At 50.5% G+C, this 14,203-nt stretch overlaps 7 protein-coding genes and 1 pseudogene across 8 annotated transcripts; 5 read left to right on the forward strand and 3 right to left on the reverse strand.

Annotated features, from left to right (window-relative positions):
• Position 1: 1 nt before the first annotated feature.
• N7539_008017 lies at positions 2–583 on the reverse strand (annotated as a pseudogene). Its single transcript has 2 exons — positions 505–583; positions 2–366 (listed from the first exon to the last, which is right to left on the reverse strand). Coding segments are annotated over exons 1-2 (444 nt in total).
• Positions 584–4,030: 3,447 nt separating this feature from the next.
• On the forward strand, positions 4,031–4,735 carry N7539_008018 (Cytokinesis protein sepH; the record flags this gene model as incomplete). The annotated part of the gene is made up of 3 exons (XM_056937618.1): positions 4,031–4,093; positions 4,150–4,252; positions 4,311–4,735. 3 exons carry the CDS (start codon positions 4,031–4,033, stop codon positions 4,733–4,735), a joined length of 591 nt encoding a protein of 196 aa, XP_056786710.1.
• Positions 4,736–4,843: 108 nt separating this feature from the next.
• N7539_008019 (Cytokinesis protein sepH) lies at positions 4,844–6,464 on the forward strand (the record flags this gene model as incomplete). The annotated part of the gene is made up of 7 exons (XM_056937619.1): positions 4,844–4,953; positions 5,009–5,103; positions 5,352–5,472; positions 5,586–5,658; positions 5,726–5,880; positions 5,947–6,142; positions 6,189–6,464. 7 exons carry the CDS (start codon positions 4,844–4,846, stop codon positions 6,462–6,464), a joined length of 1,026 nt encoding a protein of 341 aa, XP_056786711.1.
• A 628-nt stretch (positions 6,465–7,092) lies between these two features.
• Positions 7,093–7,422, forward strand: N7539_008020 (uncharacterized protein; the record flags this gene model as incomplete). Its single annotated transcript, XM_056937620.1, has 1 exon — positions 7,093–7,422. One exon carries the CDS (start codon positions 7,093–7,095, stop codon positions 7,420–7,422), a length of 330 nt encoding a protein of 109 aa, XP_056786712.1.
• Positions 7,423–8,187: 765 nt separating this feature from the next.
• On the forward strand, positions 8,188–8,489 carry N7539_008021 (ABC1 family protein MCP2; the record flags this gene model as incomplete). The annotated part of the gene is given in 2 exon segments (XM_056937621.1): positions 8,188–8,365; positions 8,380–8,489. 2 exon segments carry the CDS (start codon positions 8,188–8,190, stop codon positions 8,487–8,489), a joined length of 288 nt encoding a protein of 95 aa, XP_056786713.1.
• A 309-nt stretch (positions 8,490–8,798) lies between these two features.
• On the forward strand, positions 8,799–10,293 carry N7539_008022 (ABC1 family protein MCP2; the record flags this gene model as incomplete). The annotated part of the gene is made up of 4 exons (XM_056937622.1): positions 8,799–8,933; positions 8,976–9,294; positions 9,355–9,852; positions 10,043–10,293. 4 exons carry the CDS (start codon positions 8,799–8,801, stop codon positions 10,291–10,293), a joined length of 1,203 nt encoding a protein of 400 aa, XP_056786714.1.
• Positions 10,294–11,261: 968 nt separating this feature from the next.
• Positions 11,262–11,964, reverse strand: N7539_008023 (iron-sulfur cluster assembly scaffold protein; the record flags this gene model as incomplete). Its single annotated transcript, XM_056937623.1, has 2 exons — positions 11,262–11,431; positions 11,529–11,964. 2 exons carry the CDS (start codon positions 11,962–11,964, stop codon positions 11,262–11,264), a joined length of 606 nt encoding a protein of 201 aa, XP_056786715.1.
• Positions 11,965–13,241: 1,277 nt separating this feature from the next.
• N7539_008024 (uncharacterized protein) lies at positions 13,242–13,752 on the reverse strand (the record flags this gene model as incomplete). The annotated part of the gene is made up of 2 exons (XM_056937624.1): positions 13,242–13,489; positions 13,725–13,752. The coding sequence occupies 2 exons, from the start codon at positions 13,750–13,752 to the stop codon at positions 13,242–13,244; spliced, it is 276 nt and encodes a 91-aa protein (XP_056786716.1).
• Positions 13,753–14,203: the final 451 nt, after the last annotated feature.

A 14,203-nucleotide genomic window follows, 5' to 3' on the forward strand; every position in this document is an offset into this window, starting at 1 on the left:
GGGGACCATCAACAGCACCTGGCGCGACCGTGGTCAGAAAATCATCCCAGGGGTCGGTTTCGCTGGCGCCGTCGGCGCTTGATGTTCCCCGCTGCCGGTCTCCGAGACCATCGACCGGGGGATCAGTGAGGACCAATGCCTGACGACAAGCCTCGAACATGAGGGCGATGGTTCCTCGGCGAGGAGCAATGGGTGTGGTTGAGTCCTCAAGACGGCTGCGATGACCACTGGGGCGCACGGAGGGGACGGCGGTGCCTGTGGCGGAAGGCGGGACGATGAGGAATGGGGGCGAGGACGACACGCGATGCGACATTGCAGGCGCAAACCTGGTTAGCTGGACTCGCGATGGGTGCCGCGCGAGCAAGCCTCGGCTCGGGCAAAGCCAGAAAGTCGGTTACTTCACGAGCATCTCGAGAGCGTCGGCTGGCTCGCTTTTCGAGAATCTGCGATTCAGAAGGAGGTAGGAGAGGCCAGGGCATCACGACGACTGGTTTCCGCACATACCATCTTCGCTGACCCCCAAGTTCAACACTGGCGAGCGGACGGCGGCTTGGGGCCTGATCGCCGCGCTGATTCCTTCCATTATCTGCGTACGGAAGCTGGACGCCAACCGGAGGGCGCGGCCCATGGACGATTTGTATTCGAGCGTCGAATCGATGATCTTCCGGCAGCCGTCACATCTTTTTCCACTGCTGTCTTGAGCGCGTCCGCTCCTGCAAGGCTCACGCCACATTCTTTAAGCAGATGTCAGTGCAACTCCAGGTAGTGATCCAGCGGCCAATGGCTACTGGATGGATTTCCAATATCGCAGAGAGAGTAGACGTACGGAATACCCATGTTGCGACCGAATTGCGCAAGTGAATAATCGACGGGCACAACAACAAGACGGTCGGGTAAGCGATAAGGATAAAGGCTTTCGAACGCGCCCCCGGAGTCTTGGGGGTGATGTAGTGGGACACGGGAGAGAGATGGATACTGATCGGAAGGAAAAGATTAGAGGAGCGGGGAATTTTGTTTTTGGGGCATTCAAAGGAAACGGGTATTTCCCGAACGATACCTGAGCGGCCTGACGGAACCACCAGATGAGTCCGGAAGTTGTGATCAGTGACGAGACCAGACGATGCGCAGGCGGCAATTGAGTGGCTAGACTGTCAGGACATACAGTAAATTCCAGAATCGGGTTCCGAATCGCAGGCTTGACGAGTATCGATATGATGATGCGTCATCACACTGATTACTTCTAAAGTGGCAGGTATCTACCTGATGTTCATAACTTGGGACCTTTCAACAATCTACGCATCTCAGTTGAGTGCTTTCGATATATAATGGGTCACGACGATGGCTCGATATTAGATCGTGCACTGGTGTCTTTCAAACTCTACGGGTCTACTGCTACTCTAGTACCTAGTCTACAAGTAACTAATTGTCCAATTACGACATACAAGAAGTTGTCTTGGCTTCAATCCGACCTTTCTGGATTGTGCCAGAAAGCTCCCCATGATGGTAAATATCCATTTAGGACAGAAGGTAATGCCTTGGTGTAACTACCTCATACCTAGGCGCGGAAGAACAAGTTAACAACAAACGTACACATTTTGTAGCGTTCGGGATAACTTACATCCAAAAACTATGTATACCATCAATGTTTATGGCGCCCAGGCGCAGTCATATGGATAATTATCTATACATGACAAGAAGTTATATAGGTCCCTTAGTTTTTTTGCTTCTACTGTCAATGTCAGGTACCAGTCAGTGATCCAGTACGCCACTAGCTACTGTATATGGACGTAGTCGGCTAACGTGTCTTTACTATGGTTCTTTGATGGTAATAAGTCAAAAGTATCACCCGCGCATACCGTCTTAAGCTCCGGGTTTAAACGGTCTATATTCTATGAGTCTATACTATCTTCTCGACCTTCCAACAGTGTAACAACAGACACACTGAACCTGGCAATTGATGTTAGCCACGGCGCGGGCCTGGGCCTGTTCGATCGATAAACATCTTCATCAGCATTGTTTTCATATAATCAATGACTTTTATTACTTCTACCGAAGTTCTAAGGGTCTTCAAATCGGGGTTACATATACCACGAGAAGGAATACTTCTACCTTGTAGATCTGCTTTGAGGGTTCAGATATCACATATTGCCCATAGAGAGGATCATCGGTTTCAGTCCTGATAACATGTGCTCCAGGTGCTGTAGCTTCGATTTCCTTCGAAAAGTGGGGCCTCGTCGGATGGTAAGCTATGCGGGGGGTTTTGTTTACCCTCCGGTTTATTGTGAATGTAATTGCACACCATGGCACTCTTGATACCTTCCTCGACCGAATTTTTCTTTGCATGCTCCCGTTCGCTGGGCACAAACAAAGTCACTGATAGGTCCGGCGAGGACGGTCGCAGTGACTTCAGCAGCGGAAGCTTTGTAGGGCTGATCGGTGGGCGTCCGTACAGCCGCAATATGATGCCGCCTGTGGAGAAGGAAAGTTCAAAACAACTCATGCTCGAGTCCCATCCAATCTCCGCCCGTCCCGTGTCTTTTCTCTGCTCTGGACCTGGCTTGGAATTTTAGGAAACTCTCTGCGTACTGCATGGTCTCATACGACAGACGAGTGTCTCTCTGCTACGAACTAACTACGGTGAAGGGTGTGGTAGCAGACGCCCTTGTATTATGCAGGTCTGGTGAGACCCAATCCCACCGCCGGACAATCGATCGCGCATGCGACAAGGTCCGCTACTTAGAGTAATCACGCCTGAGCGGTTTGCAATCTGATGATTCCACGACTGACATGACAAGTGACCACAGATATTCATGCGGCGGTCATGCATTCCTTGCAGACCATCACCTCGGCACCGCCTCGTTTCCACTCTCACTTCGACCTTTCCCAACCCCCACTCGGCACCCATCCGAGACCACCTTCTGAGACCGGCGCGCTCCAAACAAACACAACAAGACTGCTCAACCAAGCTCTGCGCTACAGCTGCCATGGTCTCTCGCTCCGGCGAAACCAGTGAGGGTCAACGGCCCCTCACCCCCTCAATGAGCCGGGCACGCCCATGAAACCTCGTTTGACCTGGAGCTGGCACCAGCCCCGTGCAGAGCGATGATAAACTTAAAGAAGAAAAGGGACCGAAGACCTCAGCCAAAGATGTAGCAGAGCTCAAAGATTATGTGAGTGGGAGACCAGAGGGAGCATGCGCTCGCTGAACCGAGGGCAACAGACGTCAGGCCAACGAGATGTTCGTCGGCTCGTAGCAATTGGGTGACTGTCTGGGAAAGGGCGCGTTTGGATCCGTTTATCGGGCCTTGAACTGGAACACAGGGGAGACGGTTGCGGTGAAACAGATCAAGCTTACTGATCTCCCGACGACGGAGTTGCGTGTGATTATGGTATATACACAGCCTGACCGTCACTTACAAGGGCTGACGCTGACAACGACGGACTGTCTTAGCTTGAAATTGATTTGCTCAAAAATCTCGATGTAAGACCTCATTCGACCCGCGGGGAGTATGAATGGCTCCGCTGACTCAAAGATTAGCATCCGAACATCGTCAAATACCATGGGTTTGTGAAATCCGTGGAAACTTTAAACATCATCTTAGAGTTGGATTCCCTACCAAGCCTGTGCTAACGAGGAACGACCGCTAACTCTGCCACAACCAGATACTGTGAGAATGGATCGTTGCATTCCATCGCTAAGAACTTCGGTCGCTTTCCGGAGAATCTAGTCGGGCTGTACATGTCGCAGTGCTGCATGGACTATTGTATCTCCACGAACAAGGTGTCATCCATGGGACATCAAGGGCGCGAACATTCTGACCACCAAAGAAGGCTTGGTAAAATTGGCCGATTTCGGGGTGGCCAGTCGAACCACAGGATTGAGCGAGTCGAGTGTAGTTGGTACTCCCGTTGGGATGGCCCCGGAGGTCATCGAGCTATCAGGAGCCACGACGGCGTCAGATATCTGGAGCTTGGGTTGTACGGTCATTGAGCTGCTAGAGGGAAACCTCCATATCATAACCTTCAGCCGATGCCCGCTCTATTCCGGATCGTGAATGATGATCATCCGCCACTTCCGCAGGGTGCTTCCCCAGTAAGTGAATAATTAGATGACCGTTCGTCTTTTGTGATACTGACTGAACCCCCCAGGCCGTCAAAGATTTCTTGATGCAATGTTTCCAGAAAGATCCCAATCTTCGAGCATGTGCTCGAAAGTTACTCAAGCATCCATGGATTGTCAACGCACGCCGAAGTGACTCCATCATTCCCAAAAATCGACGGAATATGAGGAGGCTGTCAAGAGTGTGCAGAGTGGAATGAAGCATTACGCTCTCCTGGGGCTGGCACTACGAGGAAATCAACCAAATTTGATCCGAACGCTGGGTCGTTGCCTGCTGCACGCGGCGGTTCCTTAGTAGATACCCTCCCATCGCCAACATCTATCAAAATCGCTGATCGCTTTCGGTCACCGTCGTCTAATGAAGATGACAATTGGGACAACGATTTCGTGACCGCTATCTCTCCAAGCGCGTTGCAGCTGCCCCATTTGAGACCGCAGGACGACCTCGGAGGCAAGCTCTCACCCGAGAAGTTGAAAGCGTTCGCATCCTCGATGGAACTGTCATTAAGGGTGATGACAGTTTCGACGGCTTCGAAGACAGTGGGCGTGGTTCATTTCCAGGTGACAATGATCCTTTGCAAACCATCCGCCCATACTCTGCCAAAGTCCCATTAGCCGAGCCATCCAAGAGTGCCAGCCCATCAAAGCGTCGCCAGTCCAAGATCCAGTCGACTTCGACTCTTCAAAATGTTCCGATCCTGTCACAGACTCCCCACGCCTCCAATGAGACGGCCTCGCCCAGCCGTCTTATACAAAGAGAACTCTGTTGAGGATTACTCAGATTTGATCATGGCTAACGAGGATGTCCTCGACCGCAGCTCGGAGTATTTCACGTTCGTCTTAGACACACATAAAGCTAGTCTTCCGTTCGCTAACATCTGTATGTAGGAATTGGACGATGACCCTGACTCTCCGACACACGACAAAGACTGGCATTTCGAGGATGAACTGGCTGGCCATCATCCGCAACTACGAAAACAGTTGTCAGTGAAACGTGACCGATCAGCTATCGAGATCCAGAGATTTGCAGAGAACGAGAGCGATAAAGACTCTCCGACATCCTTGGAGCTGATCAAGAGGTTCTCGACAAGCCAGAGAGTGACGACGGTTCCGATCAGAGTACTCTCATGCCGAACTCCAAACTGTCGAACAATTCTTGGCCGGGCGATCAGGATGACGACGATGACCCCTTCGCACAGCTAGAAGAAGGCTTGATGAGATGGATCTGAAGCCAATATCGCCCGTGACAAGTATGCCCGTCTACGCAATCAGGTCGAAGATCTGGTCGGCTCTCTGAAAACGTCTCAAGATGAGGATGTTCTCGCGGAGATCTCCGAACAGCTTCTCACCGTGTTCTGCGATCTTCCGGAAACGAAGAATATCATTATCAGGCACACGGCATGCTACCCATTCTTGAATTTCTCGATACATCACGTCGACGTGACACTGTGTACTACCTTCTCAGAGTGGTGAATGCTATCATCTACAATGACTACGAGATTCAAGAAAATCCCTGCTTCGTCGGTGGTATTCCCATCGTGAACGAGTTTGCATCGAAGAAATATCCACGGGAGATCCGTCCTTGAAGCCGCTGCATTTGTGCAGCAAATGTTCCAGACGTCCACTCTCACACTCCAGATGTTCATCAGCGCAGGCGGTCTCAACGTCTTGGTGGAGTTCCTCGAGGATGACTATGAAGACGAACGTGATCTAGTCCTGATCGGAGTGAATGGCATCTGTAGAGTGTGTTTGAGTTGCAGGTACTTCGCCCCTCTGCTCCGATGAGTTTTGTTCTGTGGCGCTACTACTAATTACCTGGTGTACAGGGATCTACGCCGTAAAACGATTTTTGCAAGAATATTGTCCCGTAACTCTGTTCTTGATCCGCTCTCTCTTGTGCTGAGTCGAGTCTTAGATGAAGATGGAGAATTGGCCGAGGTCATTGAGGGCCGCATTGCAAACACTTTTTTCATCTTTTCGCAGGCCGAAAACCACGTTAAAGAGATGGTTGCGGAGCGCACAGTATGCACCGTAAGCCCATCGTCCTGTGATCCAAACTTCGAACAAGAGCGGTCCACTGACAGTTCTTGCAGGTGTTCTCAAGGAATTGCGGCGGATGTCTCCCGTGCATCAGGTCACGATGCTGAAGTTTATTCAAAACTTGTCAATGCTATCCACAACGCTGGACGCCCTCCAGAATTCCAACGCCATCGACGTACTTACTGAGCTTCTTCAGTCTACCATGGGCCGCAGTCACTTCCGCGAAGTGTCTAACCAGATCCTCAACACCATCTACAACATGTCGTTTGAACAAGACTCGACAGGAAGACGCAGCATCGAATAGGACACAGCCGCTGCTTCAGAAGATTGTCAAGACGGAGCGTCCTCTTAAAGAATTTGCTCTACCAACCTTTTGATATGGCTCAGTCTGGCAAAGTCGGTCGCCGAGAGCTGGCGCAACAAAGGACTTGCATTCTACATTTCACTACTGGCAGATCCTTACTGGCAAGTCACGGCGTTGGATGCCATTTTCACGTGGTGTCTTCCCTCGAACTCCTGCGAATTCTTGGGGTTTCCGCGGTTTTAACCATTCTGTGTAGGCTTCAAGAGGAAAACAGCAAAAGTCGAAGAGCATTTACTGGACAATCGCCATGACAAGATTTCATTCGCAGATGCTATTGTTCGATGTCTGACGCTCTCCAAAGCAAATGCCTCGAAAACCTGCTCGAGCCACTTCAGAAGCTTTGCGTCTCAGTCCACCAGTAGCCTCCACTCTGGCACGGACTGATCTTTTCACACGCCTTGGACAGAAGCTTCCATCACAACAAAGCGGTTGTCCGGCTGAACTTGCTCCGCATTATCTCTAGCATTTGCGACTCAGCCGAACAACAAGGTGGCTTGCTTGCAACCTATGGCCTGCTAGATGCGATTCGAGAACTTGAAAAACGACCCCAAGGATCTTGGTCCGAGACATGGCAGGAAAATTGGTTCAAGCCAGTGAGCGTGAGCAGCAACACTCTTGGTCTCATGCGCAGACCTACGAGTCGGCGAAAGAGCACTTCCACATCCAGTCCGAACCCATTCTCCAGCTCTACACCCCTCCACCCCGTCCAGCAATCGCACAAGCCAATCTCGAGTATTCCTCGAAGGCCGCGAAACTCCCCGTCATTCCCGACCTGCCCTCACTGGATCATCTTTTGCGCTTCGACCAGGAAGCCGTGACGGCACTACCTCATCCTTGGGCTCGGCTCTCAACGGCAACGCAGCTTCACCCGGTCCCGAATGCCCCGAGGCATGTCTAACCGGCTGTCTCAGGTCGAATACCTTCAAGATGATGATAAAGCTCTAAACTCTTTGAATCGGCGCGGCTCTGTCATGCCACGCCGGCGTCCCCCTACAGCGGTGGATTCCGAATGGATATGACAGGCCTCATTGCACTTGCCCTATGCAAGATGCTCTGCGTGTGCATCAATTTCTTTTTTCGAGGCTCGTTCACCTGGGGCCAATTGCTTCGAATGAGCAATATCTGCCAAGGTATAAGATAGGGACCCGAGTTGTTACCAAACCGAGTTGTTACTAAGCATCTGTTCCTTTATTCCTAGTCGAGTTGTTGGGAGTGGTCGATATCCATGTTTCAGTATTACGCAAACTATCATTGCATAAACGGTGTTCAACGATGGGATTTTTTTTGGTTCAAGCTTGGCTTCTCGCATACTACTCTGATCTTCAAAAAGTACAACAATTGTAGCACATTTTTTTGGTAGACTCCCTGAAGTCGATCTTTTGCCCTTTGTCGCCACACGGCCGTAGCGCTCGAAAGACCCTAAACGGAATCGATCGGTGGCGATGACGTCGATTGGATCACTTACAGCATTCCATCACGTGAAGTGCCCCTGCGGCCCGAGACCGGGCTAAGCGTCCACCGATTGGTGGCAATGCCGCTTTAGAAAAATCTCCCGATCAACACGAGCTGCTTTATTCTTGTACAAACCATGAAGTGAAAAGCTGGCGCCTCTTCTTTGCTTGGTTTTCACTGTGTTGTCGTTGCTTGTGCCGTCCTTGTTGGAATGAAGGCTGCCCTTCGCGCACCGCTGCGGGCTTGTGCCAGTCCCGCGACGGTTATAGGGCAATCATGCAAAGCCTCGGTTGCCGCCTTCGCTAGTTCGTCGTACTCTACGCACTCGATCTTGCCTGTACATGTTTCGCGAACATGGTTGAGTCTGGAATATTGCGTCGAGCCACATGGTCTTCTCGCCCAGCTTTGAACCAATCTAGTGCACGATCGCTCTCAACGAGCGCCCCGTTCCTTTCCGTCGCGGAGTCTAGATCACCACAGACGATACCTCGTACAAGCCAGACTCCGGCATAACGAAAGTACTTGAAGTACCTGGTTGTTCTGGGCTCACTTGGTACAGGTGGACTTTGTACTGGACGATGTGAAACATGTATATAACGCCACGAGGAGAAGTGGCCGTGTGCTTGGTACCCTTGCCGTTTGCATCAATGAGTAGGTGAACTCGATAGTAAAGCGATGAATGATAAGCTAACGAGCGATGTCTTTCCAGTTACCGTGTCACGTTGAAGCAAGCCGATCTCGCCTCGCCCGAGGATTATGACGCGCTCATTCGCGCATGCCATCAGCGCTGTGCGAATCGAACACTTCGTGTATTGGAACAAAATGGCTCGATCTTCATCAAACTGGGGACAACATCTGAGTAGCATGGGCTACTTGCTGCCTATCGAGTGGACATCGACGTTTATACCCCCTGCAAGACAAATGTCCCGTCTCGTCTATCGAATCAGTCGAAGAAATGTTCGTCAAAGACACTGGCCAGCGCATTGACGAGCTGTTCAGCTCGTTCGATCCGTACCCATCGGAGCAGCATCGCTTGTGCAGGTCCACCTCGCTACCTTGAAGGAAACCGGCCAGAAGGTTGCCGTCAAGGTGCAACACCCTGCCTTGGCTGAGTGGGTGCCGCTCGATCTTTCTTTGACCCGATTTACATTTTCGACACTGAAGCGCTTTTTCCCGGAGTATGATCTTGAGTGGTTATCGCGAGAGATGGACCAATCTTTGCCTGTGGAGTTGGACTTTCGAATGGAGGCTCAAAATGCCATGACTACCAGCGAATACTTCAAGAAACACTCTGATGCGCCCTTAGTCATTCCTAATGGTATGATATGATCCTTAAGACTGTCGTTATCGGGATAGTGTGCCTAACTTTCTTTATCAGTGATGTGGTCGCAAAAGCGGATCCTTGTCATGGAATGTATTTCCGGAGGCCGACCCGATGATCTCGACTTCCTCGCCGCCAACAACATTGATCGGGACGAAGTGTCCGCTGCTTTTGCTCATATCTTCAACGAAATGATCTTCGGCGACGGTGCCCCGCTTCACTGTGACCCGCACGGCGGCAACATCGCCATTCGACCAAATCCCAACCGCAGCCATCCCAACTTCGATATCATTTTATACGATCACGGTCTCTACCGAACGATTGACAAGGATCTCCGCCGAAACTACGCCAAACTGTGGCTCGCCGTTCTTGATGCTGATGTTCCGCGCATGCGCGAGTTCGCCTACAAGGTCGCAGGGGTCACAGATGAACACTTCCCTCTCTTCGCTAGTGCTATTACCGGGTCGGGATTTACTGTCCTGACGCAGAAGAACGTTGCGTCTGCCCGACGGCCGATGAAAAGAAGGAAATTACTGGAGCTTTGGGCGAAGGCATGTTGCAGCAGCTGGTAGTCCTACTGGGCCGAGTCCCGCGCATTATCCTCTTGATTCTCAAGACCAACGACCTCAGTAAGGAAGCCCTCATACTCGCGTCACCATTCATTTCTTGTTGAACGTGCCGGCGTCCTTCCTAGTGTATTCTTTCCCGCCAACCCCACGCTAACCTGACCCTCCAACCCCTCCAGCTCGAAGTCTTGACGAAAACCTTCACACCCGCCAAGGACCCATGCGAGCATTCCTGATCCTTGCACGATACGCCACCCGCACCGTATTTGAGGAACAAATGGAGCTGATTCGCAACTCGGGCGGCATCTTCCTCAACTCTTCCAGTATCTCGCCGCCCTGGGCTGGTTATCTTCGTGTTGAAACAAGGCTATCCGTCTACGAGACCCTACTCTCCGTGAAGAGTCGGCTCGGATTGCAGACTGCCTTGTAGATTATTGGATATGCAGTGCTTGGGCGACATGAAAACTAGATCTTGTAATTGATGACACGATTATGTACATATATAGCAGCGCTGCGGCTCTTGTCCTCGAGGTGCTTCTCTCTTCTGACCCGGGCGAATTCCAAGTCTCGGAAGGGCTGTACTACATCTTCTTGGACAGAGCCGATTGTGTGTCAGCGACGGCGTTAGATGGTTAGCGAAAAAAGTTGCTAGACTTGGGTTCGCATTATTTGGTTATCCCTTCTCCATTGTTTTCTTTTCGCTTGAATGGCTCGATCGATGAATGTCCGTTCGTTTCAGATCTAGCCCTGCAGAACCATATGAATTTCATCAGGCATATTTAGTTGACCTCAGAATATTACGTTGCTTTCAATAAGTCGTACCTAAGGTGATGACCGTAGCACTCTGCAGACACTAGCCGAGCTTCGTCTGTCTACCTGGGTACGCATCAATTGATCTAGCGGAAAGACGGAAGAGTGAATCCATTACGGAAGGTATGAATGTTTTCATTAAATTCATTCTAGGTACCAAGAACCCACGCTTTTCAAAAGTAAAAATAAAGAGTGGTCGATCGAGGATTGGATTGAGATGCCAAAAGCGCCAGACAGACATAACGTGGTATGGGGGCGAAAAAAAAGAAACGAACAAAGGCAAAACGGCAAAGGCATAAGACTGTACAGCAAACAAATCTGCCAATTTGTTTGGAAGGCCCCATTCATTCAAGACCAGGCCGGCATTATCATCAAGATAGATGATCGGAACCGTTGGTCGAGATGACTGGTGAAGCTTGTGATGAAGCACCAAATCAAGGTTGCATATCATAAATATATGAAGGCATCCTCGATCAAACGGTTGTGCCCATAGATAAAAAGATTCAAGGAAGAAAGAATGAGCGGAGGGGAGGGGAGCTCGAGCTCTTCAAGGGAGAAATGATGGGAGAACTCGTGACAATATCCGTTTTACATGGAAGCAGCAGCGCCGCCAGTAGGAGTCTGCTCAATTTCCACCTTCACATTGGCCATGGAGGCACCTGTCCCGGAGAGATCGGTAGTCTTGGCCTTGGGGTTCTTCGTGTAGTAGTCGGAAATGGCTGACTTGATGGCATCCTCGGCAAGCATTGAGCAATGCACTGTCATTAAGTCAAACTTTGTTAGCCAGAATATCTCTAGCAGCACAAGGGGTGGAAGAGGAGCAACAAGTAATTCCTCTTGTGAGGGGTAACTCACGCTTGACTGGGGGCAGGCAAAGCTCCTTCGCCACATCGGTATTCTTGATCTTGCCGGCCTCATCCAACGTCATGCCTCGCACAAGCTCGGTCAAGTAAGATGAAGAAGCAATAGCACTACCACATCCAAAGGTCTTGAAGACCACATCATCAATGCGACCAGAGTCCTTGTTCACCCGGATCTGAAGCTTCATGACATCGCCACAGGCGGGTGCACCGACCAGACCAGTGCCGACATCTTGTTCGTTCTTGAAAGATCCAACGTTGCGAGGGTTGTTGTAGTGGTCGAGAACCTTTTCATGATAGCTCCGGCGCTGGGTAGGGGCAGAGGTCTGACGCTGGATGGGCTGGACGGACTGCACACCAGCGAGGGGAGCGAAAGCACGGGGCGCAACAACGCCGACGCGGGGAGCAACGGTCACCAGACGCTTGAACATGGTGAATGGTTGTCTTAAGGAAGGGTGGTAGCGATCTTAGTTCAACAGGTTGTGTGGTTTCTGTTGGTTTGATGGTGGTTGTGATGCAGTGTGTTGAGATATTGACAATGGCAAAAAAGCAGATCTGATATGGGGAAGAGAGGAGGTGATGAATTCATTGCTAACTAATCTGATTCTTACATAATCCCGCTGCGACCTCGGATTCGTCACGGGTGGCCGCGACCATCGGAGCTGACTCAGCTCTCACCGGGTAGAATGATGCATGCCGCATCCAGCGGATTGCATCACTCTGCAGCCTCGACCTTCAAGTCGTTTACAGATCAAATTGCCATAACCAATCTCTCAAGTCACCAGATGAGCTTCGCTGATTCACATGAATCAATCCCTGCTCGCTTTCCATTAAGAAGATTCATGGTCCCCCTTTCAGAACATATGGATCGGATTCAGCCACAAGTGAATGGGACTTTTCCGCGGGCATCGGCAATACTGCAGCAAACAGTCTCCGAGGTCCAATCAAATGCCTGTGATATGACGAGGATGGAGACCCCATACGTTGATCTCTCCGATAAGAGTCGAAGCCGAATCACTACTATCGCCAGATCCGCTGCAGAGTTGATTACTGCCCAGTCCAGTCACTATCATGGAATATGGAGTCATTAAGTGCTCAATGCTCGCAGCTTGAGGTTATACGCTACTTCAACCCACTTTGTCTAAACTTGGTATTTAAACCTTTATTTCGTTTCATGAGTCTGATTAGTACCGACCTGGCCTGTAGATAGAGAGCTTCCGAATCTCAAATCCCCTTCAGGCCCGGGACCGATCTAAGTCTGTCCGATGTCCGACATCTAACTTACCAGAAAAGCTCTCGTTCCGTGACGTTCGGGGATAAGAAGCGAGCATCGGCGAGGTGAATATACTCATCCCGACGTAATGCGTCCGGTAGACAGGATTGCGGCCGCTCTCTTCAAGAACGATCAAGGCGCATTAATATCACTTATTGTCTGTGAAAAAGCAACATTCACTCGTTGCCCGAAGTACGAAAGAGAGATGAGCGAAACTGACCCTCAGTATTTCTCAATTCTCAACGCTTAACCGTAAACATGGTAGGTCTGACTCATAGTAGGATCAAGTCGCTTTAATTAAAATCAACTAGCCTATTACCTTGGCGGGAACCTCCAAGTCCATAAGTCACTGTCCATCCCCGCGAAGCCCGCCGGGAGATCTTGGGGGGAGTATTACAAGCCTCAGGCACCTATTTTTCACCTATGGCGGATACATCAGGCCATCGCCACCATCCCTCCAGCGTTGAGGCGACCGTCCTTGTGATCATACTCATGAAGTGCTGAGGTGGCCAGTGTTGAAGAAGCACGCTGCGCTTGGCGAGTCTCATGTTTTAGGTGAAGTGAGAAGTTTTGACGTCCGACCGAGATCAGGGTCACGTTCTCGAAGCCCTCCTGCATCTGTTTGATGAGCAGCTTATTTCCAGGTTCGCCCTCATGACAGCCACGGCACTGTGAGTCCCCAACTAATTTTGAGCAGCAGAGTGACTAAATCCCCTCTGATAACCATATCACTCTGCACGTAATGTCTTCCAAACCTCCCACGAATTCGAAAACACTGGGCAAAGCAAGAGGCGTACGTTCACCGTCTATTATGGTTCGAGTTCAATGTCGAGCTCAGAAAACCAATCCGACATTTGATCTCTGCAGTTTTGACAGATGTTAACAAAGTTCCGCATGTCCTTCAGTCAGTCAATGCACCTATAGCGGCATTCACAATGGCAGTCATTCTGTGCTCCTACTGCTTCAGCTCCATTCGCACTGCGCGACGCGAGGCGCAGGATTCCCCCGGGTTGCCCAGTTCGCAGCAACGGGTATCTGGACGAACAGAACGAGACTCATCGTGGATGAAGGATGCTCTCGAACAGAGTCGCGAGGGAAAATCGGGCTAACACGTCACGGCTTGCATTCTTCTGGGGATACCTGATTATGAAGTACTGTGGACGCTGTCAGGGCTCTTGAGGCGAGTTGATACCCCGGGTACTTGTGCTAGTGGACACTTCAGACGGGAAAACCATCCTGCTTACTCATTTGGACGGAAAATGAACGATGATTTGGTTGTAAAGAAAGGCATTGATTGTTCTATTGAGTCACTCACTCAAAATAAGACATGTTTAGTATGACCAGAGCAACTCTTTGCTTTCCACATTCGATCAGAATTTTCAGTGTATGAATGATCA

The sequence above is a fragment of the Penicillium diatomitis genome, assembly GCF_028827545.1.
Source record: "Penicillium diatomitis strain IBT 30728 chromosome Unknown utg000012l_segment0_segment0, whole genome shotgun sequence".
NCBI classification, from domain to species: domain Eukaryota; kingdom Fungi; phylum Ascomycota; class Eurotiomycetes; order Eurotiales; family Aspergillaceae; genus Penicillium; species Penicillium diatomitis.